The 27,706-nt window shown below is 39.3% G+C and overlaps 13 protein-coding genes across 13 annotated transcripts; 7 read left to right on the top strand and 6 right to left on the bottom strand.

Moving 5' to 3' along the window:
* Nucleotides 1-8: 8 nt before the first annotated feature.
* SAPINGB_P002078 (uncharacterized protein) lies at nucleotides 9-4,596 on the top strand (the record flags this gene model as incomplete). The annotated part of the gene is made up of 2 exons (XM_031996798.1): nucleotides 9-120; nucleotides 461-4,596. The coding sequence occupies 2 exons, from the start codon at nucleotides 9-11 to the stop codon at nucleotides 4,594-4,596; spliced, it is 4,248 nt and encodes a 1,415-aa protein (XP_031852689.1).
* A 233-nt stretch (nucleotides 4,597-4,829) lies between these two features.
* Nucleotides 4,830-5,249, bottom strand: SAPINGB_P002077 (uncharacterized protein; the record flags this gene model as incomplete). Its single annotated transcript, XM_031996797.1, has 1 exon — nucleotides 4,830-5,249. The coding sequence occupies one exon, from the start codon at nucleotides 5,247-5,249 to the stop codon at nucleotides 4,830-4,832; it is 420 nt and encodes a 139-aa protein (XP_031852688.1).
* A 1,318-nt stretch (nucleotides 5,250-6,567) lies between these two features.
* SAPINGB_P002076 (uncharacterized protein) lies at nucleotides 6,568-7,372 on the top strand (the record flags this gene model as incomplete). Its single annotated transcript, XM_031996796.1, has 2 exons — nucleotides 6,568-6,570; nucleotides 6,632-7,372. The coding sequence occupies 2 exons, from the start codon at nucleotides 6,568-6,570 to the stop codon at nucleotides 7,370-7,372; spliced, it is 744 nt and encodes a 247-aa protein (XP_031852687.1).
* A 453-nt stretch (nucleotides 7,373-7,825) lies between these two features.
* SAPINGB_P002075 (uncharacterized protein) lies at nucleotides 7,826-9,538 on the bottom strand (the record flags this gene model as incomplete). Its single annotated transcript, XM_031996795.1, has 1 exon — nucleotides 7,826-9,538. One exon carries the CDS (start codon nucleotides 9,536-9,538, stop codon nucleotides 7,826-7,828), a length of 1,713 nt encoding a protein of 570 aa, XP_031852686.1.
* A 1,367-nt stretch (nucleotides 9,539-10,905) lies between these two features.
* Nucleotides 10,906-12,366, top strand: SAPINGB_P002074 (uncharacterized protein; the record flags this gene model as incomplete). The annotated part of the gene is made up of 1 exon (XM_031996794.1): nucleotides 10,906-12,366. The coding sequence occupies one exon, from the start codon at nucleotides 10,906-10,908 to the stop codon at nucleotides 12,364-12,366; it is 1,461 nt and encodes a 486-aa protein (XP_031852685.1).
* A 199-nt stretch (nucleotides 12,367-12,565) lies between these two features.
* Nucleotides 12,566-15,183, bottom strand: SAPINGB_P002073 (uncharacterized protein; the record flags this gene model as incomplete). Its single annotated transcript, XM_031996793.1, has 4 exons — nucleotides 12,566-14,615; nucleotides 14,683-14,753; nucleotides 14,837-15,049; nucleotides 15,130-15,183. 4 exons carry the CDS (start codon nucleotides 15,181-15,183, stop codon nucleotides 12,566-12,568), a joined length of 2,388 nt encoding a protein of 795 aa, XP_031852684.1.
* A 306-nt stretch (nucleotides 15,184-15,489) lies between these two features.
* Nucleotides 15,490-15,956, bottom strand: SAPINGB_P002072 (uncharacterized protein; the record flags this gene model as incomplete). The annotated part of the gene is made up of 3 exons (XM_031996792.1): nucleotides 15,490-15,718; nucleotides 15,775-15,881; nucleotides 15,942-15,956. The coding sequence occupies 3 exons, from the start codon at nucleotides 15,954-15,956 to the stop codon at nucleotides 15,490-15,492; spliced, it is 351 nt and encodes a 116-aa protein (XP_031852683.1).
* Nucleotides 15,957-16,091: 135 nt separating this feature from the next.
* On the bottom strand, nucleotides 16,092-19,244 carry SAPINGB_P002071 (uncharacterized protein; the record flags this gene model as incomplete). The annotated part of the gene is made up of 4 exons (XM_031996791.1): nucleotides 16,092-18,724; nucleotides 18,833-18,916; nucleotides 18,969-19,064; nucleotides 19,172-19,244. 4 exons carry the CDS (start codon nucleotides 19,242-19,244, stop codon nucleotides 16,092-16,094), a joined length of 2,886 nt encoding a protein of 961 aa, XP_031852682.1.
* Nucleotides 19,245-19,689: 445 nt separating this feature from the next.
* On the top strand, nucleotides 19,690-19,953 carry SAPINGB_P002070 (uncharacterized protein; the record flags this gene model as incomplete). The annotated part of the gene is made up of 1 exon (XM_031996790.1): nucleotides 19,690-19,953. One exon carries the CDS (start codon nucleotides 19,690-19,692, stop codon nucleotides 19,951-19,953), a length of 264 nt encoding a protein of 87 aa, XP_031852681.1.
* Nucleotides 19,954-20,210: 257 nt separating this feature from the next.
* SAPINGB_P002069 (uncharacterized protein) lies at nucleotides 20,211-21,101 on the top strand (the record flags this gene model as incomplete). The annotated part of the gene is made up of 1 exon (XM_031996789.1): nucleotides 20,211-21,101. One exon carries the CDS (start codon nucleotides 20,211-20,213, stop codon nucleotides 21,099-21,101), a length of 891 nt encoding a protein of 296 aa, XP_031852680.1.
* A 273-nt stretch (nucleotides 21,102-21,374) lies between these two features.
* SAPINGB_P002068 (uncharacterized protein) lies at nucleotides 21,375-24,116 on the top strand (the record flags this gene model as incomplete). The annotated part of the gene is made up of 3 exons (XM_031996788.1): nucleotides 21,375-21,548; nucleotides 21,604-21,750; nucleotides 21,807-24,116. The coding sequence occupies 3 exons, from the start codon at nucleotides 21,375-21,377 to the stop codon at nucleotides 24,114-24,116; spliced, it is 2,631 nt and encodes an 876-aa protein (XP_031852679.1).
* Nucleotides 24,117-24,238: 122 nt separating this feature from the next.
* Nucleotides 24,239-25,291, bottom strand: SAPINGB_P002067 (uncharacterized protein; the record flags this gene model as incomplete). Its single annotated transcript, XM_031996787.1, has 3 exons — nucleotides 24,239-24,882; nucleotides 24,981-25,172; nucleotides 25,252-25,291. 3 exons carry the CDS (start codon nucleotides 25,289-25,291, stop codon nucleotides 24,239-24,241), a joined length of 876 nt encoding a protein of 291 aa, XP_031852678.1.
* Nucleotides 25,292-25,755: 464 nt separating this feature from the next.
* Nucleotides 25,756-26,397, top strand: SAPINGB_P002066 (uncharacterized protein; the record flags this gene model as incomplete). Its single annotated transcript, XM_031996786.1, has 1 exon — nucleotides 25,756-26,397. The coding sequence occupies one exon, from the start codon at nucleotides 25,756-25,758 to the stop codon at nucleotides 26,395-26,397; it is 642 nt and encodes a 213-aa protein (XP_031852677.1).
* Between the last annotated feature and the right edge of the window lie 1,309 nt (nucleotides 26,398-27,706).

The raw sequence follows: 27,706 nt of genomic DNA, 5'->3' as shown, positions 1-27,706 counted from the left end.
AAAAAGTCATGGAAAACAAAGCCAACAACAGCAGTAGTAACCAAACAGCTAGAAACAGTGACAGCAACTGCAGCAGCTCTCGCTCTAGCAGTAGTTTCAACCTAACTGGAAATTCTTCAGGTATGGAATTATGAGTTCTGATTTTTCTCTTTTCGTTTTTATATCTACAATTGCATTTTTTAATATGAAACTGGCTTGTTTTCAATGTTACATGAAAGTTCTCCTCTTTTTTTTCTTTTTTTTTTCCTGCTCTCTTCCCCCTTTGGAAACACCATGTGCAACGAGAGGCTGATACTAGCCCCTGCTCTACCAAACATGATGCGAAAGACAACAGAAAGTTTTTAAACCTTTAAATTCTTTTGAATATCACACTCTCTTTTCACTTTTTTACTTTTTTACTTTTTTACTTTTTTACTTTTTTACTTATTTACTTATTTACTTATTTACTAACGTGTTTTAGGATTACAAGAAGGTATTAACTTTTCCAATATGAACGCCTATATGTACAAGAGCCCTCCTCAGAGCAAATTTGCAAATCCAAACCGCTCTCAAACAACTATCATAGATACAGATCCATCCTCTTCGTCTGAGGAAAATGACCCAAATGACCACACATATGAGGATCACAATAGTATCTATGAGGAATACGAATCTTCTCCTCTTATCGACACTTCCCATTCTTTTGGTCAGCTCCCAGCAACCAGTGCGTCAATTGTGGACACTACTCAAGACTTGGACAATAACACTCACACGCTAACCTACTTTGATCCCACTCAAAGCTCTCATTCGTCTCTTGAAAAAGTGATTAACAATCATAGATACCCTACCAATGGATCCGCAAAAATTACTTCTCCCAAACCTTTTCCCCAAGTTCAGCAGCCATACCAACAAAACAACAACCTCACATCGACTCCCACAGCTCCCCCACCATCTTCGATTCAATATATTACCTCTCCTGCCTCGGTCAGAACAACCGTACCCTCTCCAACTGCTCAAGACTTTCCGTTACCAATTTCCAACGCAATAGAGGAGCCAATGACACCGTCATTTCATTATCATTCACAGACCCCTCAGCAGTTTGCTCACTATTCTAACAATTACCGCTTATCGAAGGATAATCAGAACCCACGCTCTTCTCCTACATACACATCTTCTAAAACTTCCTCATCTACTAGCTATTCAGTCAGAGAAAATTCTTTTGGTGAACATTCCGCCAACTACCCTGCTTCCGAAACTTCTACTCCATCAATTCCAGTCAAAAGCACTGATCCTATCTCTCATATTTCGTCTCTTTCTATTTCGTCATTAAACTCGTCAGCATCTTTTAGTTTTGACAATGCACGTAATAGTCAACACACTGGTTCTAGCAGGCATCCTTCAACCCACTTAGCTCCAGCTTTTGCTGGTTCTGCGACTGATGTAATTCCGGCTACCCCGCAACTCCCACAAGACCAGGATGTTTCACGTAGCAGCTTAAATTTTCAAAGCACTACTCCCTCGGCCTCGGCCTCGGCCTCGGCCATCGCATCTGCATCATCCGCCTCTTCTTCCAAATCATCCTCATCCTCTTCGCATCATTGGTCTATGGGAAAGCAACAATCAAATAAGTCGACTGATGAAATATCAACAAAGTTGCTTGATGCAGCCCCAATATCTTCTTCAAGTGCTATTGACCTGTCTACTTCCTCTTTCACTACAGCTCCAAGCACTCCCATAGACCCCGTGCAAGCCCGCAAATCAAATCCCACGCATCCCATTAACAACAGCAATCCCATTCTTTCCCCTTCCGATCGTTCGCTCACTTTTTCTTCTTCTAACGAAAATAATAAGCGCCGAAGTGGTGGTCGAGCAAGATCAAAGACAATGAAGGGCGTGTTTTCAAACATGTTTAGCAGTATGCGCAGCGGTAGCAGTTCTAGTGACCAAAGTAGTAGCTCGTCTCGCCGCATCAGTGCTAGTTCTGATAAATCTGGTACCTTTAAAATCTCGCAACCATACGATATGAAGATTGTGACACATGTGGGATATGACAAGGATAACTCTGAATTTACAGGCATCCCCCAAGAATGGATCAAAATGCTTACCGATAGTGGCATTTCGAAAAAAGAAGCCGAGCAGCACCCTCAGGCAGTTCGAGATGTCATGGCTTTTCTTAACAACCAATCGGATGACCAGGAGCAAAACGTTTGGAAAAAGTTTGATAAGGCAAAAGTTGCAAATCCCACTCTCAAACTTGAGTCTGTCCAACCAACTCCAGGGACTACGACAGGCACGAGCACAGCTGCATCTTCTGTTCTTTCGTCTCCAGTACATACTTTAAATGGCTCTTCAGATTACTTTTCTGCACAAAGACAAGCTCCATCAGTTCCTAAAACACCAAGTAGCGGAAGCCACAATTCCCCGACTTTTGTTTCGAGTCCTTCGACAAATAACATCGCTACCCCTACAGTCCCCATAGGTACAGCAACAACCACTAATGGACATGAGTCGCGATCTCGTTCAAATAGCATCCTTGATGGGCTCAAAAAGGGCTCTGGAAGTTTCAAGGAGCGTGCACAATCACTCCGCAGAAAGCCAGAAAATCTCAAGGATGCTCTTATTTCTTCTCCACAACCGATACCCGAGCGAAAGTTTATCCCGACCCGGCCTGCACCAAGGCCTCCAGGAAGTCCCCAGTCCCCTGGGCCACAAGCAATTGGTTCAACCACGCCTTTTGCTGAAACCATTGATTCCAAGATTGAGGCCCAGCCGCCCCATTCGCCAATATCTGCGACAAACACGGCGGCTGCACTCGCTGCCATCACTTCGGCACCAAGTACACCGTCTTTTGGGCCCTCATCTGCAGCAATTGGTACAGCCACCACTACTGCAGGTGTAGTGATATCCCCAAGAGAAGCTACTGCTACGTCAACTACATTTTCCAACTCGTCTGCATCCACCGTCAGCATGCGCATTGATGTTGTCAAAGCGTCTGCTTTGACATCAACGTCTTCTGTTTCTACGCCTTCTAGCGTTATATCTCAAAAGAAGTCTTCAACAATCCAGACACCTTTAGCATCCACTACTGCTCCAGCATCACATCAGCCTCCTACGACAAACCATCAAACGCATCCCATATCGCCACCACCACGTCCACCACCTGCGCCTCCATTAGGTGTTCCATCTGTTCGTTCCAATTTTGATAAAAACAGAGATATAACAGCAGCTCAACGGCAGCAACAGCCAGGCGGTGGATTGGACCCTGCATTTTTCAGCCCTCTGCAACAACAGCATCTTAAACATGTGCCTTCTAATAACCAGATAAATGCTGGTGGTGCACGGATCCTACAACAACCACAGGTTGCACAGCAGTACCCTCAAGTGCAACCTGGATCTAGTCTACAAGGACCTCAGACGCAGCAACAGTTGCAAATGCGGCTTCAACAGCAGCACCAATGGCACATGCAGCAACAACAAGAGCTCATTCAACAACAAAATCGTCGTCTTGAGCTACAACAGCAACAGCAGCAGCAACAGGCTCAAGCACAGGCACAACAGGCTCAAGCACAAGCACCTCCTGTTGAGCTATCTAAATCTGAGCAGATGGCACAGCTTGCTGCAAACCAGAGTGCGGCAGCAAGTGCAAAAGAAGCAGCTATTACGCGACGCCGAGATGCACGGAGACGTAAGGATGCCGAAGTTATTGCTAAGCTTGCGCGTCTATGCAACCCCGACGATCCAACAGCTCTGTACAAGGATCTGCATAAGATTGGACAAGGTGGTACAGGTGGTGTTTACACAGCACACCATGTTAAGACAAACGAATGTGTTGCTATCAAACAGATGAATTTGGAAGAACAACCTAAGAAAGAACTTATTATTAATGAAATCATCGTCATGAAGGAAAGTTCTCACCGCAACATTGTCAACTTCATTGACTCTTATCTGCTTCATGGTGATCTGTGGGTTGTTATGGAGTACATGGAGGGTGGAAATCTTACCGATGTGGTTACATACAATGTCATGACAGAGGGACAGATTGGTGCGGTGTGTCGCGAGGTGTTGCAGGGACTTGTACATTTACATTCCAAGGGTGTAATTCACCGTGATATCAAGTCTGACAACATTCTCCTTTCTATGAGAGGTGACATTAAACTTACTGATTTTGGCTTTTGTGCACAACTTAATGAGTACAATGCGAAACGTACAACAATTGTGGGGACGCCTTATTGGATGGCTCCAGAAATGGTTCGCCGCACTGCATACGGTCCTAAGATTGATATTTGGAGTTTGGGTATCATGGCGATTGAGATGATTGAAGGTGAACCACCATACCTGAACGAAACACAGCATCGTGCACTTTATCTTATTGTGACCAATGGCACGCCTAAGCTCAAGGAGCCCGAAGCATTAACGGAGATTTTTACTGAGTTTTTGAACTGGGCCTTGCAAGTGGATGTTGATGAGCGTGCGACAGCTTCGCAATTATTGAAGCACGAATTCTTAAAGACTGCAGAGAGTGTGCGCAGTCTTGCGCCGCTGGTTCTCAACGCCCGGCATCAAAAGGAATTAGATAAGAGGAGCAACTATGCACCTGCACCTCAATCCAAAGATTAAAATTGTAAAAAAAAAAAAAAAACTAAAAGGATAGAATGGAGTTGAACTAAATAAGAAAAAAAAATCAACAAAAAGTAAGAATTTAAATGGATGGAAAATTTAGGAAAATTTAAAATTTTATTAAAAAAATTAAGGATAAAGAATGTAATTATATGTATTTTTTCATTGAATAAGAATTATGAATAGCTTCATGCTCATGGTGGATAAAAATATCTTTGTTTTTTTCAAATATTTTAAGAGCTAATCCATTCGTTTGAATTTTCCAAGTCTTTAAAAGCATTAAAACCACCTTTAAGGATTACAACTTGTGGACCTGAACCCTTAGACCTTTTATAATCTTCGAACCATCCCCACACACGTGTAGCTCTATTTCGTGAACTAGCACAGTGAATAACTAGAACCTCTTTATCTGCCTTTTCAAACAAGTCATATAGATCGTCAACACTATTGTTAATACTTTGAGCAGGAATGTTAAATGCACCTTTTATTTTCCCATCAACAAAATCATTTTTGCGCAGATCGATAATGGCAATACTATCAGGGGCTGTTTCAAGAGAGTCAACAAGAGCATGGGGTTCGATGTAGTCGCTTTCAGTAGGTTTAGATAATGACTCGGGGCTTGATTGAAGCCAGTTAGAAACTTCAGCTGCCATAATTTTTTTTTATAAAAGTTGATTGATGTAAAACTTTTTATTGGTCTCTCTCTCTCTCTCTCGAGGATTTGCTGGATATTTATGTTTTTTTTTCTTCCTAAATAGCCTCTTGAAATTTCTTCTTTAACACAATTTTACAATTACACAATAAAGGATAATAAATTATGCAATATGGTAAGGCGAGAACTTGGGGCTAGCCTCTAGGTCTTTTAAACGGATATGAGGACGAGTATCACATTTTTAAATCTAGATTTAGTGTGTGGTGTATCTGGGGCCTTCCAGCCCTTTCAATATATATTTATCACCATAATGACTTCTTATATCCAACAAAACTGATGTTTTAAAGAGGTGATTATTCAGCTACTGGAAATGAAACTTACTATCTGGCTGTATAAGTTTTTTTTTTCTTAACTATCATTGCTTTACGAAAAAGAAATTATTTTTTTTTCAATACTAAAATAAACAAATTCCAGAATTCCAATCTAGAAGAACTCCAGAACACGTGATGCTTCTGACGACAACAAATAAATCAGATTTTTTTTTGTTAACTTATTATTCTAGATTTATTATCTAGATCTAATCCAAAAGATTAAAAAAAAAAGTATGACAAAATCCCATAATCAAAGGAAAATTTTTTTCCTTTATTTTTTTGAAAAAACATATATAAAAAAGTAGTTTTCTGTGATGTAGTTTCTTTTATACTTATCTCCAGTTTTCATTACTATACTTTACCTACGTTTACCTCAACTAGCTATTATGAACCACAGCAATTCAAACCAAGCAGAATCTTCTTTTGAGTTCAATAAAGAATCTAGAACTTTATCTAATATTCATAATAATAATGATGATGAATTAAAAATAAAGATTTCTGATTCTGAATTAGAGAAAGGCAAAAATGAAAGCTTGGAAGAACAAAATAATGACACAAATAGCCTTCAACGGTTTGAAAACCATTCTGTGTTTAAAAGCTTAGGATTTTTAGATAGATTCTTATATATTTGGATATTTTTAGCCATGGCAGTGGGAATTATACTTGGTAATTTTGTTCCCAATATAAGTCATTCTCTTGAAAAAGGCCAGTTTGTTAGTGTGTCTATTCCTATAGGTGAGGCTCTTACTCTTTACTTTTTTTTATATATTCATCTAATCTAACAAACAAATAAAACAAAAAATTAAAGCAATCGGATTAATTGTAATGATATATCCTATTCTATGTAAAGTAGAATTTGAAGTTCTTCATCATGTTTTCGCTCAAAAACAAGTGTGGAAGCAACTGGGATTCAGTGTACTTGCTAACTGGATAATATGCCCATTTATTATGGTGAGTAAACTTCTTCGTTTTTTTTTTCATTTTAGTATACAAAAAACTAATTTTAATACAGCTTGGATTGGCTTGGGCATTTCTACCAGATAGAAGTGATCTTAGAGAAGGTCTTATTTTTGTGGGTCTTGCCCGGTGTATAGCAATGGTTTTAATTTGGAATGGATTATCAGGAGGTGATAGTCAATACTGTGCCATTTTAGTTTCCATCAACTCTATTCTTCAAATGATTTTGTATGCTCCTTACGCCATTTTTATGATTAAAATCATCAGTAAATCAAATACTGATGTGATACTTTCATATTCTCAAATTGCCAAAAGTGTGGGTGTTTTTTTGGGGATTCCCCTTGGTGGGGGTATTATAACTCGGTTCGGGTTGAGACCGTTAATTGGTGCTCACAAATATGATAATGTGCTTATGAGGTGGATGGGCTCACTTTCTTTAATTGGTCTTCTTTTTACCATTTTGATTCTTTTCGCATCTCAAGGCAAGCGTGTAGTTCAGCAAATTGTTTCGGTTCTCAGAGTGGCTGCCCCTATGGTGTGTTACTTTATTTTAGTTTTTTTTTCAACATTGGCTATTACTCTCAAACTTGGGTTTGGATATAAACTGTCAATAACTCAAAGCTTCACAGCATCAAGTAATAACTTTGAGTTGGCAATAGCTATTGCTGTCGCCACTTTTGGTCATAATAGTAACCAAGCCTTAGCTGCAACAGTGGGCCCTTTAATTGAAGTTCCAGTACTGTTAGCTTTTGTATATATTGTTAACTTTTTACACAACAAAATGAATTGGAAATGATTAAAACATTTAAAAAAATTAAAATAATAAATTAATAGACTATTAAATACTATATATTTTTTTTAATAAAAAACTAAAAAAAACCAAAAATATAGCACCAAAAATTTGCCTCGAGCCGGATTCGAACCGACGATCTCGTCATTACTAGTGACGCGCCTTACCAACTTGGCCATCAAGGCAGCTGATTCTGTTGAACAATAAATTAATTTTGAAATTATAAATTAAATCTATTTATCTGATTAGTAAGAAATTAATAATTTTTTTATTTTTAAAATAAAATCAGACATCTGTAGTTTTTTTTGTAGATTACTTTAAATCTATACTAAATGTTTAAATAATTGATACAGTTCAAAACAAAAAAAAAATTGTTAAACATATAATATTATCAATAATATAAAATAGAATGTTTTTTTTTAAAAAAATCAATTTTTTATTTATTTATTTCTTTATAATTTACACAAAAGCAAAAAGTTTACGATTAATAGAAAACCTGACAAACGTTAGGGTGGCAGCACTTGCCAGAAGCACTACACCAGTAAAAATGATTAACTTATTATATCCTTGCAATGAGCCTTTACCATCCACATAGGAGTCTTTTGCATTTGGCAAAAATGAAGAACCAATGACAGGACCCAGTAAAGATCCAAAAGAGCACGCCAAGAAAAATATACTAAGACGGGATTGTAAGCCGTGATACCCAAAAAGTTGACCAAGAGCTGCAGGGGCCAAACTGACTAAAGCACCACTTGTCATACCGTAACAAAAGCCGGCAGCGAACACAGTGGCTGTATTTCTGCTTGGTAGCCATAAGCATAAAACCACGAGACTTGAGCTCAGTACAGCCATGATGAGCATGTTGAGGCGACCAATTTTGTCTCCAATTATACCTGGTAGAATACGGCCGAGAACAGAGCCAGAGTTTGTAATGGTCATGATGTATGTTTTGATATTGGGGTCAATTTCAAGGATTTCAGAATATGTGACAATAAAAAATAAAGGGTTGAAAAGACCAAAGAATCCTATGAAATTCCCGAAAACGATGAGAGAGTAGTGGTAGTCTTTAAGAACAGACCAATCTACAAGAAATCCACTGTGAAAGACATTTTGTTGAAGCCAGTGTTTTTCTCTTACTGAACAAGTGCTGCTGCTATTTGAACTAAAATTATCTTGAGTTTCCATGTTTTCCACATGGTCTGAATGTGATTTAAAATCACCCTCATGTTGCAAATCTTCTACTTCTTCTTCTTGCAAGCGTATGCTATGTTCTTCATTGGACTCTGTGTATTCGACAAAAAAAGTTTCTTCCTCTTGTGTTTCTTCTTGTTGAATATTATTATTATTATTATTATTATTATTATTATTATTATTATTATTATTATTTTGGCCAATTAAGTGTTCCCTAGATTTTACAGCAAAAGTTGCAAAAGCCATTAAAGGAATGAATATAAATCCCATGATTCTATTTGCCCAATCGAAGCCAACCTGTTCAGTCAGATTGTATAAAGCAAGTGGCCAGAGAAGACCGCCGACTGAAGATCCTGAGGCAACAATTCCTATGGCTGTGGCTCTTTTTTTTTTAAACCACTGTTGAGGCATAGTATAAGACACAAATACGGAGATTGATGAACCCATACCAAAAAGAACGCCTTGAGCCAATGCATACTGCCAGACTTTACTACATAGAGATGTCATCATCAGAGAAAAGACTAGAATGAAGCCAGAGGTTGCAACTGCAACATGAGGTCCAACACGTTTAATAAAGATAGTAGATGGGATGGCAAAAAAATAAATGAGAAAAGGTTGGAGAGAGCCAATAAGAATGAGAACACTTTGTTTTGTAGTTGGGAAGACTTCAAGATAATGACGTTGGTATTGGCCGTAGATGCTAGCCATACCAAAGGAAGCTCCCATAAGAACAAAAGTACCAGCGACAACAAGCCAACCTCGTCCACCTTCTGGGAATTCTTCAGTATCTTTTTCTGCATTGTGGGTGTTTGTTGTTATTGTTGCTGCTGCGGTTGTAGCCGTGATAGTTTCGGCAAGTGGTATTTGAGGAAGCATATATCCGGGGGACTTTTCCGAGTGTGCATTGTTAGAATTTGTTGCAGAATTATCTGCATTTTGATTTAAATAAGTCTGGGGTATTGGATTATTTTGGGTGTCCATTTGGTAGTATTTATCGGCTAGTGAGTATTATTATTATTATTATTATTATTATTATTATAAAAGTTTAAGTGTGGGGGAAACAGAAAAAAAGAAAAAAAAAAGCGGGGAACGGTGATGATATTAATTTATAAAAAAAAAAGACAAATCAAATAAATAAATAAATAGATAAATGAATAAATAAAATAAAATAAAATAAAAAAAGAGACTTTTGAAGAGATTTTGAATGAAGATAATAATAATAGAAAATTCAAAAAAAAAAAAAAAAAAAAAAAAAAAACATTGACGAGGTTTCTCTTAGGTATTTATATATATGTCAACTTAAATCTGTATTTTATTATTATTATTTATTTATTTAACCAATGCCAATATATTCAATATCAAAATTTAATATGACATCTTTTTTTTTTTTTCCTTTTTCGAAGACTGCCAAAAAAAAAAAAAGTTCCCCCACACTTTTTTTTTTGACGCTCACCACACACAACAATTTTTTTATTATTATTAGTTGGCTCTCTCTCTCTCTCTCTCTCTCTCTCTCTCTCTCTCTCTCTCTCTCTCTCTCTCTCTCTCTATCGTCCTCTAAAACAAACAACCCATTGTGGTGACTCAGATAGAAAGAAAACAGATAGAAAGAAAGAAAGAAAGAAAGAAAGAAGAAAAAAAAAATAACTCTCGTTTGAAAGGATTACTACTAGGTGGTTTGTATTTGTCATCCAACTACCCAACTTTAAGTCATTTTTATCTTAATATATATATATATATATATATATATATACATAATAAGCGGCCGTTGAAAAACTTACTCCGAAGATTCTCCATTGTGATGGGAGTTTTATGAATATTTATATTGTCATGCCCCGCTCAGGATCACCGGGTCATTTTGATTAAAAATACAAATGAAAACAAACAAAAAAAAACTTAATCCTAAATACTTCTCCTTTTTTTTCATTTTTTCAATTGCAAAGTTGATTCAATCATTTTACCATCTTCAACGGCTTTTTGTTATTTCGTTATATTCTATATACATATATAGATGTATATAATAATACTCAGTTGTTAACTATTTTTATCTCGCGAGGACATAAATATTCAGCCGTACATTTCCTAATCTGTTAAGGTTCACTTTTCTTCTAGTTACCCGCCCGAACCATATATATATACACAGACACACAAATACAGCTTGCCTCGTAATACACGTCAACGTTCCGAATGCGTGTCCCCTTTTTGTGTGTGTGTATGTATGTAAAAGTGTGTACGTTTTTTTCAACCTAAACCACCACTCTTTTACAAATACCAACCACTACCACCACCACTCCCTCATCCACCATCAATTGGCTCCACCTGGTGTGTTTGAAGCCTTCCACATCATCATGAAACTCTTCAGTAGCCTTTCCCTGGTGACCCTCACGGCCATCAACTGCCTGGCCAGTTCCGTACTGGCCTTCACACCACCTGCCGTCTTTGAGAATCTGGTTCTTTCACGTAAACTCGACCTCTCCGGATCTTATGTTCGCGAAACAGTCGCTCTTAGCATCAAAAACACAGGCCCTAAAAGTGAATCTGTTTATTACTTTGCTTTTGAGCCCGAACACTTTGCCAACATTGCTGTCTTTGAAGCTCGCTTAAAGACTTCAGATGGCTCTCGCATAATACACGCTGTTCCAGCAGAGGAAACAAATGACAAGGAAAATGTCAATTATTATACCCTTACCTTCACTGAGCCTATTGAGCCTAAAGAAGAAGCATCCATTCAAATTGGCATTGCTTACATAAATTCTATCTTTCCATCTCCTGAGTTTGGTGAGCAATCCGACCCCCAGCTTCTTGCTTATGAAAACTCCCGCTTCACTGTCAGCGCTTATCCCTCGGTTCGCCAAAACCTTAAGATTCTTACCATTGGTCTAGGCCCTCAGGACATCAACTACGAGGATGCCCAGGAATCATTCTCAGGAAATTACACCCTTGAGCCTACTGTCAACGAAGGTGTCTTGGTCTATGGACCCTTTGACAATGTCCCACCCTACACTTCCAACAGCTTTATTGTCCAATATGAGTACCCCCGTGCTGTCGTTAAGACTGTTCAGCTCCAGCGTGATATTTGGATCTCCCACTGGGGCTCCACTGCCTCTTTTGTCGAGACTTACCAGTTTCATCACTTTGGTACCAAATTGAAGGAGGGCTTTTCGCGTCTTGGGTACATGCAGCGTGCTACCTCCTATAACCTCAATGTCGCTTCTTACAAGGGGATTGAAATCCATCTCCCTGAAAAAGCTCGCGAGCCTTTCTACACGGATCTCGTTGGTAATGTTTCTACCAGTAGTTTCTCTCAACAAGAAGATCACACATCTCTTGTCCTGAGACCTCGCTATCCTCTCTTTGGTGGCTGGAACTACAATTTCACCATTGGCTGGTCCGTCGATCTTGCCGAGTACGTCAAGACTCTTGGTCCCGATAAATACTTGCTGCGTGTTCCTCTTCTTGAGGGTCCCGGAGAGATGTCTTATGACGAGGTCATTGTCAACCTTATTCTTCCCGAAGGCGCTACCGATATTGATGTTGCCGCTCTTCAGCCTTTCCTCCCTGAAACAACTTACATCACCAAGAGTTACCTCGACTTTTCCGGGAGACCCACTGTCCAACTTGTTTACAAGAACCTCATTGACAGCTACAAGCGAACTTCTATTTTTGTTACATACACCTACACTACTCAGGCTGCTTACAAGAAGCCTTTGGCTGTTTCGGGTGTTTTTGCAGCTCTCTTTACTGCTATTTTGTTTTTGAGCAAAGTGGACATTAAGATTTCTTCTTACAACCCCAAAAAAACTAAATAAACAGTGGGAAGATAATAAAATAAAATAAAAAAAGGAGAAAGAGAGAGATTGATTAATAGAGGGGATGTTTGTAAATGATGTATAAAGAAAAAAAAATTGTGAATTGTATATTTTTCCTCTAAAAAAATTAAAAAATCAAAAAAAAAAAAAAATCCAAAGAAAAAAAAAGATCTAAGATTGCAAATGTACTTTTTGTATTTTAAAGTCCACGCCAGACTAGTTTTTCAACACATTCAAACTTGCGCTTACTATCACGCAAAATACCCAGTAGTTTCAACTCGGCCACACCTTGTAAAAACCATGCGAGCGAACGTCGCTCAAATGTTGGGTCATTTTCGTCTTGAGGCTGTTTGATTACAGACGAAAAGGCTGTATAATAATCATAAATGTTGATAAACAACGACGACTCACGATACAATGTATAGAGAATACACAAATGTGGGTCATATGCCATTGCTGAAGCCGACCATTCGTTTTCACTTGGCTGCTTGGTCAACGCCGTGGAAGAAGAAGAAGACTCCAATGACTCTTCTAACGATTTTGGTTCTTCAGCAGCTGTTACACCATTCTCAGTTTCGTCATTGTTCTCAAGCAAGCTCGGATCAACAATCTCATGGCCATTGGCCACACCGTTCTTCTGCTTCTTGGCCATGTACTCTTTAAACAAAACCTTTTGTCGTTCCCGGGCCGCAATAACTGCAATTTCACCCCAGTAGTGGTTGGGATTGGATAAAGCCATCTCGATAGCTGCACGGTATGTTGGCATAAACACATTATCCTGGAGCGATGGCGTATCAACAATAAACAATTCGTGCAAGAAAAACGCCTTGTAGGAGCCTCCGACAAACACTTCTTCTTCGAGGGTCTCGAAAAACATGTTGCAAATGCTACGAAACAGATTAACAAACGCAACAGCTTGATCCTGTGTCTGAGTGGACCCCGAGATGATAGAAAAGTTATTATCGAGCTGCAAAAATTGTCCAATTGTGGTATTATATTGCTCAAGTATTCGGTAGTATAAATCCATAAAGGGCTTGGGCATTGGGTTAATGTAGCATGGCCATAAATCATCTGGGCGGTCTGGCTTAAGCATGCGCAGAAGTTCTGATAAAGCTGGAACTGTGCTCTTGGGTAAATAGATCTTAAAGTTACGGTAAAACTTGGACTTTAGGATTTCACCCATAAGTGCTGCTGAGTATAGATCGATGCGGGAAACAGGAGCACGCGGAGTTGACGGGCTGGAATTTTTGTCAAAATAAACATATTGCTGCAGTGCCTCAAGAATATTGATACCATACAGTAGACGTGCCTTGTATTGCAAAAACGCGCTCACGCCGTGTCGAATATGTGGGAAAAGCTTTTCATCATCATCCAAAATGGACACCATTTCTTCAGGCAAATCCTTTAAGTTGTCTTCAATATATACCTTAAATGATGGCAACAGCCTCACAGCACTGTAATGGTATTTAGTGATGAAGGGGGTGTGGTATGAAAGTGTAGAGTCATGCGCCAGCAGCGATGGGATAATAGACAGAGGGTTGGAGTAAAAGTAAGTCATGTATGTGTACTTGAGCGAAGACACAAACGAGTCAATTGACTCGAGACTTTCGCGCTGGCGTCGCACAATGTTACGGAAAGCATTAGGGCCAATAAGCAAGTCTGTGGGGTCATTGGCCTCCAAAAGAGTATCAAGCATAACTTCCTCCAGGCACCCTGTCAAGTGTGCATTGATACTAATTCCGTGAATCAGTCGAATGCAAGAGCGTCGCATGTTTTCTTGGAAAACGTAAATAGATGTGGCCACCGACAAGACAAGTTTAAGAGGAATGCGAGTAATGTAAGACTGGAGCTGTTTAATTAAGCTCGTTAAAATGCCAATGTCAAATGAGTGTGCATCGTCAATCGAAATGACAATTCGCATATCATGCAGCGAGTTAAGACCTTCGTCCTTGCGTACTTTGGTGCGACACCATTCGGCTAAAATATCAAAATCGTAGCGTAGTCTTTTGTCGTAATGCAAGCCTTCTTCGGTATCATCTGTGCCGTTAACCTCTTCATTTTCTGTTAGATTTTTGATTAAAAAGGCAATGGCAGTTTTCAGATTGCACATGTCTTTGGAGCCTAGTGATGCAACGTAAACATGAGGAGTTTGGTGCAAAACTGCCTTCATCCGATCAAATAGTTTAATGTGATTTGCAATGTTGGAGCCTGGTAAAACAATTGCAGTGGATATTCTAGCATCTGGGTGACTAAAAACAAAAAACAAAAAATCAGGTATTAGATTCAAAGTCATGTGTAGTCCAAGGTTCCACTTACTCGTCCCAAGGTTCCAAAACAAAATCTTTGATTTCATTTACGGCGCGTTCGTTTGCAGTATGTAGAATTTCCTAAAATATTGTTAAAAAAATAAAAAAAAATTATATATATATTTTTCACACTGAAAAAAATAAAAATAAATAAATAAACATACCTGAACGCGCCTTTGATGACGATTCCACGATTGGTTATAATACTGCCACCTTGCTCGAATACTATCTACCGGCTCATTACCGCCCAGTAAGCTAACAAATGGTATTCCTAGTCCAGGGACGATCTTAGATTCGCGCTGAAGGTCATGGTAGTATTGTGTACTAGTGGACGAATGGAGGGGTTGTTTTGCATCGCGCTTAAGAAAGTAAAAAGACTGTGTATTTATAAGGAAAGACAAGGGAATGGTGTTAGCAGTTGTGTGTGTATATATAAATGAGATTTAGCTTTCCGTACCCTTTGGCTATCTTGGTCATGCTGGTTTAAACCCAGTGAGCTTGAGGAAGCCATTTTAAAGAAAGATCTGTGTGGGTTATATGGGAGTTTGGTTTTATTTTGGGCTATGGAAGGAAAAAAGGAGGTATATGTACAAAAGGGTCAACCAAAATAATAAAATCACAACAGCAACAGCAACAACAACAACAACAACAAATCTCCCCCAAAAAAGTATTACATTGCATAATTTGTTACAAACATATATTACATTACATTACATTAAAGTTTATCATCACGGTCATTTCGGTCATTAAAAATCTCCAAGTCAAATGGAAAGGAGCTGGGTAAGCCATTTTGCTTCAATCACAAGAAACAAACCTTTCACTCAATGCCCTCTTTTTCCTTCAGCTGCTCCAAGTTCGCTCGTCTTGTTTCCAGATCATACTGAACCTTTTTCATGCGGTTAACTGAGTGGAACAGCACCACCAGATACCGGTTCTGGTAGTTAAAGCCTGCAAGCTTGTTGTACGCGCTTTTGGCGTCTGAAATGTGATCGTACACTACAAATGCAGTGCCCTTGGTGTTTGATGCGTTCCCCACGCGTATTTGACTAAACCATGTTAGTTTCGAAACAATTGTAGTTAACAGATGGTAATAAAAACTTACCGGATACTACCAAACTGTCCAAAGAGATTATACAGATCATCTGAGGTGGCGTTGAATGGCAAATTCTTGACAAAAAGAATCTGATTTTCTTCTGAAATTTTTGGCCTCTAAACCTTATATTAGAATGATTAAACCACATAAAGATGAAAAAAAATAATCCAACATACATTGACTACTGACATGACAATATTTTCTAAAATTGTTATGATTTTGACTGATTGTGTTAATATTTCAAGTGCTTTACTTGAAAAATAAATAGTCTACCTATTTGTAAGTCTACATGAAAAAAAAACTTTTAAAAAATTACCCTACCTTAACTACATCAGATCCATATCATCTGCAAGATCATCGTAAACACCATCCCAACCTTCCCTGGTTTCAGTGCTTTGAGGTGTTGCAGAACTAGCCCGCGATGCTTGAAGAATTTCTTCCCATCGATGTCCGTTAGCATTGTAGCTTGGGCGCGAGTAAGATGTCGGCAAGTTGAACTGTCTACGGGCGCGTGGTGTAGATGCGTTGCTTGGCCTACCTTCTGCACTTCCCATGTTGTCATTATTATTGTCCGAATCATTCTCATGGCTGCTACTTAGGCTACTCCCATTCTCGCTACTAGGGGGTTGATATTCTGAAAACCCATCACGCGAAATGTCTCCTGGATCTCCAGAGCTGGAGTTGGGAAGTGACGATGTCCATACATGCGATGGTGAAGCGGTGACCGTTGTAGCTACTGCTGGTGTTGCGGAAACCCCAGCGGTACCAATACTCGAAGAAGAAACAGTAACAGCGCTGGCAGCAATACCAGCATTAACAGTAGAGTTGTCCATCTCCGAAGAAAACTGCTGGGCTGCCCTACTTATTGCTCCTTGTACTGCAGGTGACCCCGTACGCCGATTTTCCCCCGACAAGTTTCTGCTTGATCGTCCATTTTCATCTTGCTCATTTCGCTGGCGCCGACGCTGGCGTTGCTGCTTTTGGTAAAACTGGCGCTCCACACGGCGTCGCTCCTGTTGCTGCTGATGCTGTCGTTCCAGCTCAAGTTGCTCCTGATCAGTGTTTTTTTGGATAATGGCCGAGGGACTCATGGCTTCCTGGCAAAGCATAATCATAATATCGCGCGGAAGCTCTTGGAACTCCTCGGTTCGCACCACCTCACCCCAATGCCGCAAGCAGTATGCAGCTGCAGTCTTTTGTAAGTCTGACTCATTAGCGGTATATGATCGCCAGTAAACAATCACGGCATTGTTGCATGTAACGCTGTTTTTGGAAATATGCTCAAGGCAAAGTCTTCTCAAGCGCGGCAACTCATACAAATTTGCCAAGACTAGCAGCCCAGAAACGTCGTCTAGACTAAAGCCTTCCAGGGAATCGGAATACATAAACTCTACCAGTTTACGAACCCATTGTTCTGGCTCTGGAAGGTACATTTTACGTGAGTGGAACTCGCTCATTTGGTTTACCATGATCCGACGAAAATGTGGCCATCGAGTATATAGAACTAGCGAATGGACTCTGATAGGCCTTGATAATGTGAATATGGGAACGTTATCCTTGGTGGTTGTATTATTACCAACAGTGGAATTTCGCAACATACTGCTTGATTTGTGTAAAGGCTCAGGAGATGGCGGGAAGCTTTCATTACTGCTGCCAGTTGATTTAGTGCTATTATTATCTTGACCGATCGCATTATTGGGTGTAGGTAATTGACTGCTGGTAGTTTTATGGACAGATGAGGTCATGGAAAAGTCAACAGCAGAATCATTATCACCCATAACACCATCTATTGCCCTAAGAGAAGGAGCAGGTGAGTTTCTGTCAAGGAGTGAGTTATTTGGGAGGTGATCGTAGGTTGAAGCTGCTGTAGGAGTGGATACAGTTTGTGTCAACTGAATTTGCTGCTGTGGTTTGATATCTATATTAGAATCTATAGTATCATGGAAAAGTGGAGGACGTTCGTTACCTTGAACGGCAAACAGTTCAAAGTCTGTCAGGGTTCCTTCTCTAAACATTCTGAGAAAGTCATAGCTTAAAGTACCTTCAAACTCGTCCGGTTTTGTCTGAGCAACTGGATCTAGAAACCCAAAGTCACGCAGGTCCCAGTAAAACACATGGGTCATATGTTGATCATTGTCTTCTAGGTTTCCTGGGCGGCCTAAAACGATAAAGGCTGGTCCTCTCGAGAAAATGTTTGTCCAAATACAGTCTTGAAACACAAATGAGCTGTGTACAATTGAACGTTTTTTAAAGGTAGACAAGTCGATGGCGGTGATGCTGAGAGGATAGTTTGGCGTTGCTGGTCCTGGGAGAGAAACGTCTAAAATTGTGCCTTGGTAGCCTGGGGTATATGCATGATTGGCTGCTGAAGGCGTGGGGTATGAAAGAGCCATTGGATCATCGATAATGTTGATTGACCCAACAGCGTCAGTATCTAGATCGTACCAAACGACATCTATAGACCGGTTGATTTCTGGAGTGAGACCGCCAAAAGCCCATATTTTGCGGTTGCTAGCTGTGATTGTGTGGTCATAGCGCGCCACAAAGTCGCGTAAGATAACCCACTTTTCCGTTTCAATATCAAACCGGCAAAGCTGTGAAGTAACACCAAGAGTACCTGAATTATTAGAATCTTCATCTTGCTTGAATTGGCCTCCACTGATAAATATGGATTCACCATTTTCAGATAGACAGCAAGCATGCCGTAAAACGGGAATTGGCTTAGACTCGGTGGAATTATTATCTTCGTGATCAGAATCAAAGTCCAAGTCATTATCTTCTTCAGGCTCAAGATGAAGACGACGAAGAGATTGGGAAGGAGCTGACCACATGTTGGATACAACATCGTAATAAATAAGATCTTGGTTGATGATGGAACCAGAGCCATCTGCCCTATCGCGTTCGCCTCCAAAGAAGATGATAACGTCACCACGGGCCACAGCCGTATGTCCGTAGAGGTCTAAATGTGGGGGAAAAAACGGGAAGATTGAGTTAGATTTAATAAAGATCTTGAAAATAGACAAAAAAAAAAATAGAAAGCTGGATTTATAGTGTAAAATTGACGTACTCATTTTGTCTTCAAGAGATTTTGGGATTTTAGGGTTTGACCATGTGTTTGTATTGAGATCTAGTATATAAATATCAGAATAGGCTTTAGAGAGTTAGCATTGAAAACAAAAGGGTATAAAGAAATTTCCACATACTATCATCAGTGAATCTGTCAAAGCCACCAGAAACAATAATTTTATTACTATCGGTGATGGCGACTGCGGAATTGACGCGAACGTGGGGGGATTCGCCTGGTTAAAACAAAATCTGGGGTTAGTAGGGAAGAACAGGATGGACAACGCCGATAAAGGAATAGGACAATCGAAAGATAAAAAAAGAAACAAAATTAAATTTATACCTGATGATTCTCGAACAATAGGATATTCTTCTCTAAGAAGCTCTTTATAAAGCATGGGACGGATGTTTGACATTTTGAACGGTAAAAGAAGGGATCAACGGTTTAGAGCCCACCAACTTTAGTTCGGTGTAACTTAAGGCAAACAACACAAGCACAAAAAAGAATAAGCCGTTAAAGCGGCCAAAACAGGTATAAAAGCTTTATTGATAAAGCTGATTCTTTTTTTCCTAGATAAGTTATACAAAGCTTTTTTTGGGGATTTTTGGATGAGAAAAAAGAAGAAGAAGAAGAAGAAGAAGTAAAAGGCAATTTGATGGCGGAGAAGCGGCTTTTTTTACTCTACGTTGCTTCTTAGTTATGATCATGTGATGAACACGTGACATTTAATTTAACCTTTCATGAGTGTCGTTTTTTTTTAAAAGGACAAAAAAAAACTGCCTAATATCGCCAACATCTCCAACATCTCCAACTTTATCCCACAAGCTTCTGTTCTTTGTTTGACTTATCAACAGTATAAAATGAGCTCCAGTGCACCTAAAAAATTTGTTCATAATGGCAAGATTGTGGACTCTGTTCCATTTCAGATTCGAATGCAGCGGTTTTTCAAAAACCTGTACAGTGGACTGATACTATACTTTTGGACCCTCTTTGCAATCGATGCACGTCAGGCAGCACTTTCCGCCCCAAATCTTGACTCTTCCGGGTCTTCATCTGGATCTTCATCGTCTTCTTCATCTGACCAGAAGCGGCGGCTAGGAACTATTCACAACTCAAACAGCTGAATGTGGGAAATCTCGAGAAAAGCTTAAGAATTGGAGACATCCGCCGGATTACATCATCCAGCCGCGCCTATGCCAGTGCGACCCGACGCATTTTGAAGAGAGAAACTCCATCCTTTCTTTTCTTCCCCGCCACCACATTCCTCTTCTTATATATATAAATACTCTTAAAATATCCAATATTCTGTATAAATAGTTTGAAATAAACCCATTTTTAAAAGGATTCATTTTGAAAACATTAATTGCTTCTCTTTCTTAAAATGTCTTCTTCTGCCTTCACTATCAATGCCGTTGTTACCACTTTTGGTGGAAAGCTTTACAAGCTTACTCACACTTCTCCAACTCTAAAGGCCTCAATTGATGCCAACGTGTTTGTTCCTCCTCAAGCTGCCAACGAAAAGGTTCCTGTTCTTATTTATCTCTCCGGCCTGACATGTACCCCCCAGAATGCCTCCGAAAAGGGCTTTTTGCACGCGTGGGCCGCCCACTACGGTCTGGCCATTATCTTCCCAGACACATCGCCACGCGGCCTCGAACTTCCCGGCGAGCACGACTCATGGGACTTTGGTAGCGCTGCTGGGTTTTACGTCAACGCAACACAGGAGCCTTGGGCTGGTCACTACAAGATGTACGATTACATTACTGAGGAGCTACCGGAGCTGGTGTTTACTGACCCCGAGTTTGGCAGCAAGCTTGACGGGTCCCGGGTGTCACTCTCCGGTCACTCAATGGGTGGTCATGGTGCGCTTACTCTTTTCCTCAAGAACCCTGGCAAATACAAGTCTGTTTCTGCGTTTGCTCCCATTTCCAACCCCATCAATGCTCCATGGGGTGTTAAGGCCTTTACTGGATACTTTGGAGAGGATAACAAGGACCTGTGGAAACAACACGATGCCACTGAGCTCATTGGAAATTATTCTGGGCCCACTCCAGATATTTTGATTGATGTGGGAAAGGGTGACGGGTTTTACCAGCAAAAACAGCTGCTTCCTGAAAATCTTGTTGAAGCGTCCAAGGGCACTTCTTATGAGGGTAAAGTTAACCTTAGACTTCACGACGGGTATGACCACTCGTACTACTTTGTTTCGTCTTTTGCTAAGGATCACATTGAACATGCTGTCAAGTATCTCAGTGGCAAGTCAGTATTGTAGGGTGCGATTATAATATATTTAAATAAATATTTAGGGAAATGTTAAAATGTTAAAATTTTAAAATATTTAAAATATTTAAAATATTTAAAAAAAAAAAAACGGTTTTATTCCCAATATGGGATTATTTGTTTTTTTTTTTTATTTCTTTTGCCAGACCCAAATAAAAAATTTTTTACCCAAACCAAACCAAAAAAAGAAACCAAAACAACAAAAAAAAAGCCAACCAAACGCTAGGAACGTTGCTAAATAGTAATCTCAGCGTGATTGTTTGCAATGTCTATGGAACAGCCGACAGCTAGGGAGGAGCTGAAAGAGACCAATAAGTCCAAGGAATCAGAGAATGGTGAGGCACCGTCTCAAGTTGACGAGACCCCTAAGTCTAATGAGCCCGTTGTAAATGGTTCAAGCGATGAAAAGGACGTTTCAGAATTATTAGAGAAACGAGAGGTATGTTTTGCGGTGGCAAATTCAACCAGGGTTTCAAACTAACAAATGAATCTAGAATGAAAAGGTGGATTCTGTTGCTCCAGATGGATCTCTCCAGGAAGTTCAAGAAGTCACCAAAGTGCCTACGGGAATCCGCATCACACGGTCCCGGACTGGCAACTCGACACCTCGTAAGGATGAATACATTGAGTTGATTCAACAAGTGAGTTGATGCTTTTTGATAAGTTTTGAATGAACTTTTGCTAACTTCTTTTTGAGGAACCAAAACGACCAGCTAAGCGCCAAAAAGTAGCAGCCGAAAAAACTGCCAAAAAGCGTCAAACCAAAACGTCAACATCATCAACAACAACAACAACAACATCAACAGCCAATACAAAAAAGGAGGGATCCGGCACAACACCTGCCGGGTCAGCAAAAACAGCAGAAACAATTGCATCTGGAAATGACGCGCCTTCAAAAGCATCTGGAGTAACTCCGAAGCGTAAGATAACTGAAAAGACTGTTTCTACCCCTAAGCCCAAACCCAAAGGCTCTTCTTCTGCAACGTCTTTATCGGCATCAACTTCCAAAACATCACCCGGAATTTCAATCAAGAATGGAAAGCTAACATTTACCCTCAAGCCCATGAGCAACCCAGCAGTCGCCACCACTACCACCAACACCACCAACACTACCACCACAGCAGCAGCAACAACAACAACAACAACAACAACAGCAAAATCTGCTACTTCTTCTAAAACATCTAAATCTACGGCAACACCTGTGACCGGAATTAAAACAGTTAATAAACCCATGACTACATCAACAAACAAGAATTCCAAGACTCCTGTTGCCAACGGGGTCTCATCTAATACCAATGCAGCTGCAGCTGCAACCTTTGGATCTCCAATTACGGCTGCTGTTACAGGTGCAGCTACCACTGTGGCATCCTCCAATCCCGAGGAACCTAAGAAGGAAAAACGCAAACTTCTCTACGCAGTTAAGCCACCCCATTTCCGGCCGATTGAATCACATCTGCCTCCAAAGATTGTGTGGGCACGGTTGGCTGTACGCGACTTTATCATTCGCTTTGAAAAAATCGAGCACATTCCTGCGCGATACTTTCAAGCTCTCAATAATGCTGGAGGCGAGTGGGACGACCGCTTGTACAAGTCAATTGTTTTGATGCTGTTTAAGATTTTGTATTACGACTCGGTGCAAATTGTACCGTACAAGCTACAGCGTGATTACAAAAAGGCTGTCGAGAAAACGCAAAACAATTTACCCAAGATCTTTGCGCTGTTGGATGAGTTTTTGTATCAATCTGCGTTTAGTCCCTGTTTAATTACACCGGCTGAAGATCAGCAGCTGGGTGCAAATTCGGCGGCCGCAGATGGAGAAACAGAGACAGTTATGAATGCGCCGATTGATCCAGTTCCGAAGGAGACGCTGGGTAGTCCCGAGCTGGATCGAGAGTACCGGCATCTGGTGCTGCTTAGCAAGTTTATTATTTTGGCGAGTCAAACAGAGACAATTCGGTCCAGTGTTGCGAGCATTGGTGACGCGATGAAGTTGGCACAAAAGACCTTAAACTCAGACATTGAGAAGGCGGAAGCAACATTTGACCGGCAGTTGCAAAAGATCAAGGAGCAACGTAAGGATCTACGGCCAAATGTGGAGAACCATTCGGAAAAGCCTAAGAAGGTGCAGCTTGCAGAGCTTGCGCAAAAGGAAGCAGTTCTGCGTCAGACTCGCAATGCAAAGCAGTTTCGGGCACGGGAAACACATTTTTTCGCTCAGCGACGGTTTTTGACGCGAACGCAGCCGCTAGGAATGGACTACTTTGGCAACACGTATTGGCACTTTCAGCAAAAGTCGCGGGACATGACTGACTGGGGGTACTGGTTGATAGTGGAGCGGAGCTCGAGCGTGGCCCATTCTTTTGGGCTGCCGCAGTACTTGCCGAAACAAATGCGAGCTGAAGAGGAGGTTGAGGATACAGAGGGGAGTAAAAATGGAGCAGCGGTTACTGGAGTAGCAGCTCCAGGAGCAGTTGCACCAACGACAGGGTCTACAGGATCTGGGAACAAACGGAAAAGAGTGACAAGCAGCGGGGGGCAACTATATGATGAAGAAGTGTTTGGGAATGCGCACGGGCAGCTATATTACATGAAGCTGACGAAAAGGGAGATGGAGCAGCTGCTGAACTGGCTGGAGTACCAACGGCAAGTGCATCTGAAACCAACGACGCGAACCAAGAAGCTGCTTGCTCGGGACTCGAGCGCGGAAACGTCACAAGAGGGGCTTGTGCGGTATCTGAGGGCATTGCAACCATTTGCATTAGAGGACGAGGAAGAAAAGGAAGAGGAAAAGATTGATGACAAGGTTGATGAAAAGGTTGATGAAAAGGTTGATGAAAAGGTTGAGGAAAAGACTGATGAGAAGGTTGAGGAAAAGAAAGAATTTAAAGCAGAAGAAACTCCAATAAGTGAGGTGAAGGAAGAAGTAAAAGAAGAGAAAGACGTTGAGAGACAGATTGAAATGGTTGCTCAATTGGAAGAAGATACACCGATGGTTGACGTATTTTAAAAAAGAAAAAAAAAATTGAAATTTGAAATTTGAAAAATGAAAAATGAAAAATGAAAAATGAAAAAAAAAAATATGTAACCCTTGATATATATATATATTAGTATAATACACATAATTACCATTTACGCAAACTCCAAAGGATCCTTGTCAGTCTTGCTAATGGCAACCTCGCTAGGCCCATCATAGTCCTGCTTAAGTGCGTCTGTCAATTGTTTTTGCAAAACTGTGAGGAACCCGCGCTCTGTATTTGAGTGGCCACAGATGATTGCCGAGGTGCCAGTTTCTGTAAGATGAAGGAGTTCATGGTGACCTAGTTCACCGGTAAGATGGACGTCAGCTTTGATACCACGGAGAACAGAAGCTCCGGAGCCAGCACAAAGTGCGACTGAAGAAATAAGTTGAGAGTCAGAGGCTAGGGACGTAGCACGAGCGACTTGGACATGATCTAAGCCCAAATGCTTTTTAACACGGGTAACAAGTTCACCAAAAGTGATTGGGGTCTTGAGCTCTACACGACGACCCATACCTGCATCTTCGTGACCCTCGACGTTTTGGGATCCTGGAGGTGTACATACGGTACGTTGGGATTCATAGGCAGGGCCACCAGAAACGCCGTCGGCAAGCCAGTCGTTGACACCACCGGTGGCTGCATCTATGGCAGTATGAGGGCAGTAGACTGAAATTCCAGCTTGGACAAGTCGGACGAGAGAGAGATGTTGGGGGTCGTTTAGAGAGATTGCTTTGATTCCACGGAAGATGAAAGGGTCTGAAAGTTTAGATTAGAGGAGGGAAGGGAAAAAAAATAAATGAAATGAAATAAAATAAAATAAAATAAAATAAAAATCAAGAAGGGGAGCTACTTACGATATGCGACGATAAAAGAAACATTAGAGTCAATGGCTTCTGAAGCAACAGCTCTGGTTAGATCAATTGCAAGAAGGACTTTGATTTTTTCTGGGGTAGTAGTAATGGTTGATGTTTGGGGTGGACATTCGAGTAGCAAGCCAGTATTGTCCCAAGCATTTTCTGCAAGTTCCTTAGGGTAAAGTCTGGCGACTAAAGAGAAAAGAGATTAGAGAACAATGAATATAAAAAGAAGAAGAAGAAGAAGAAAAAAAAAAAAGAAGAAACGTACCAGTTGATTTAATAATATTGACAGCGCGCTGGGAAGCCATTGCTTTTGTTTTTTTTTTTATGGGAGGGGGAGATGTAGAGTAGATGGATGGTTAAGTAGCAATAATTTGATAAATAATTTTTAATTTTGATTTTGGTTGAGATGAAAAAAAAAAAAAAATTATTTTTTAAAAAAAAATAAAAAAAAATATATATATATGTTTTAAAAAATAAAATAAAAAAATACTCGGCAACGGGGAATTGAACCCCGGTCCCCCGCGTGCTATTAATGACAGGCGGAAATTCTAGCCACTAAACTATTGCCGATTTTAGTTGTGTTGTTAAAAATATAAATTTATGTTGTATATATAATACATGAAATAAATATTTTAACTTTTTTTTTTTTTTTTTTTTTTTTTTTTTTTTTTTTTGACACAAGACAATTGTTGGTGCTTATCGCACAACTCCTATTGCGGTATTACAAAAGGAAGCTGGTATTATGCCATATAGTATTAGGCTAAAATTTATGGTGGCACGAAAAGCTATTCGTTTACACCTAAATATTAGCAAAACTAATCCTATTAATGGTCATTTGTTAACATTGATTGAGAAATCTCCAATTGCAAAGCTAACCACGCTTTACATGTTGGCGAAAGATGATAGAGACTACATGATTAAAAAGGGTGAAAAACCAAAATGCAAGAGGGTTGAACCTCTTACACTGAAACAACAACAAAATCAGACAATTGGGATTTTGAAGAAACAAGCAATGGAAGAATGGCAAGAAATGTATTGGAACAGTAGTAAGGATCTGTGGTATCATAATATCACAGTGGAGTCGAAATGTACTGATAATCTTTCCAAAATGGTTACGGGAGTGATCATGAAGAAAGATAGTCGAAGGATCTTGAGTAATATTACTCAGTTTCGCACAGGCCATGGCAACTTTGGCGCATGGTTTAAAAAGTTTGGGATTGAAAAGGATAGTTACAACTGCAAATGTGGAGAGCTGGAAACAGTTCATCACATTTTAGTTGAGTGTCCTTTGCTTGAAGAGGAAAGAAAAGGACTCAAACGGATATCTCCAGAGATGGACATGTCGACTCTCTTAAACAGTTTAACTGGCTTACAAGAGATTGTAAGCTTTATCTCTGCTTGGAGGGATTAAGAAATACAAATACAGCGTTGATGAAGACAAGTGGAGATAAGTTGGGAAGGTTTGGTTATTTTTAACCCCCTGTTCCTCGTAAGCTGGCATCAGGACTTATTTTCGGGCTGTTGGAGATGCAATGTTGAAGGCAAAATTAAAAGTTTATTATGAAAATGAAAAGATATATAGTATGGACAAGAAGGATAGCGCAGATGCTGATGTTATATAGTTCTATAACCCTTGAAAAAAAACAAACAAACAAACAGACACAAGACATAACCCTTGAATAAAACCAAACAAACATTTTGACACAAGACAAAAAATTCATTAATTTATATTTTAAATTAATGTTAAATTTGTTTTATAACTATTAGTATAATAATAATTTTTTTTGTTTCTTTTTCAGAATATTCCATAGTTGAGATTTAACTTTTAATATTATTAATTTTTTTTTCTTTAATTGGAAGTTTGAATATTAAATAAAATAATTTCTATGGGGAAGTGAGTTCTTTTTTTTTCACATGTGTGAAATTATTTATTTTTTTTTCTTACTGATAAATATACAATAATGATAAAAGTTAAAATAGATTTATCATTTTTCTGCTGAAATATGTCACATTTTATTTTATTTTATTTTTATTTTTTTTTATAAGAAGCATTTAAATTTTGATTGTAGATACTTTTTTTTTTTTTATAAAAAAATTACGTCGTTTTCCTTTTCGGAAGTGTCTCAGATATTATCGTTTTTATTTTTTTTATTTTTTTTCTTTTTCTTTTTCACAATTTTTTTTTAATAACCTTTTTGAGTTTTATTTATCTATCTTATTTTAATAATAAACATTTTGTAAATATTACTTATTTCTTCTTTCTTTATTGAATTCTTTTTTTTTTTAGTTTTTCAGGGCTTTTTGTCTTGATTGATAGGTAGATAGATAGATAAATAGATAGATAGATGAAAAAAAAAAGCTGATTTTTGAAAAAAAAAGAAATAAAATAAAATAAAACTCCATTAAGCGTGGAGACCAATTCTTTGGATTATAGAAATGAAGTATTTATTTGGATATAATATTAGTTATCTATATTAAAGTAATTATTTATGTTGAAAATAAAGACCATCATATCTTTTTATATGACCATCAGTTTTTTTTAATTATTTATTTTATTTTTCACTGTTCTATGGAGCAACAACAAAAAAAAAAAAAAAAAAAAAAACCGATCTAACGGGGTTAGCCAAAGAATTTTTTTTTTTATTTTTTTATTTTTTTTATTTTTAACATATTAACTTAACATCAGTTGATCTTCTCATAAAAGTTAGTATAATATCAGG

The sequence above is a fragment of the Magnusiomyces paraingens genome (genome assembly GCF_902498895.1).
Source record: "Magnusiomyces paraingens strain CBS 517.90 genome assembly, contig: contig2, whole genome shotgun sequence".
Taxonomy (NCBI): Eukaryota; Fungi; Ascomycota; class Dipodascomycetes; order Dipodascales; family Dipodascaceae; genus Magnusiomyces; species Magnusiomyces paraingens.
This window is presented reverse-complemented; position numbering and strand designations above follow the sequence as displayed.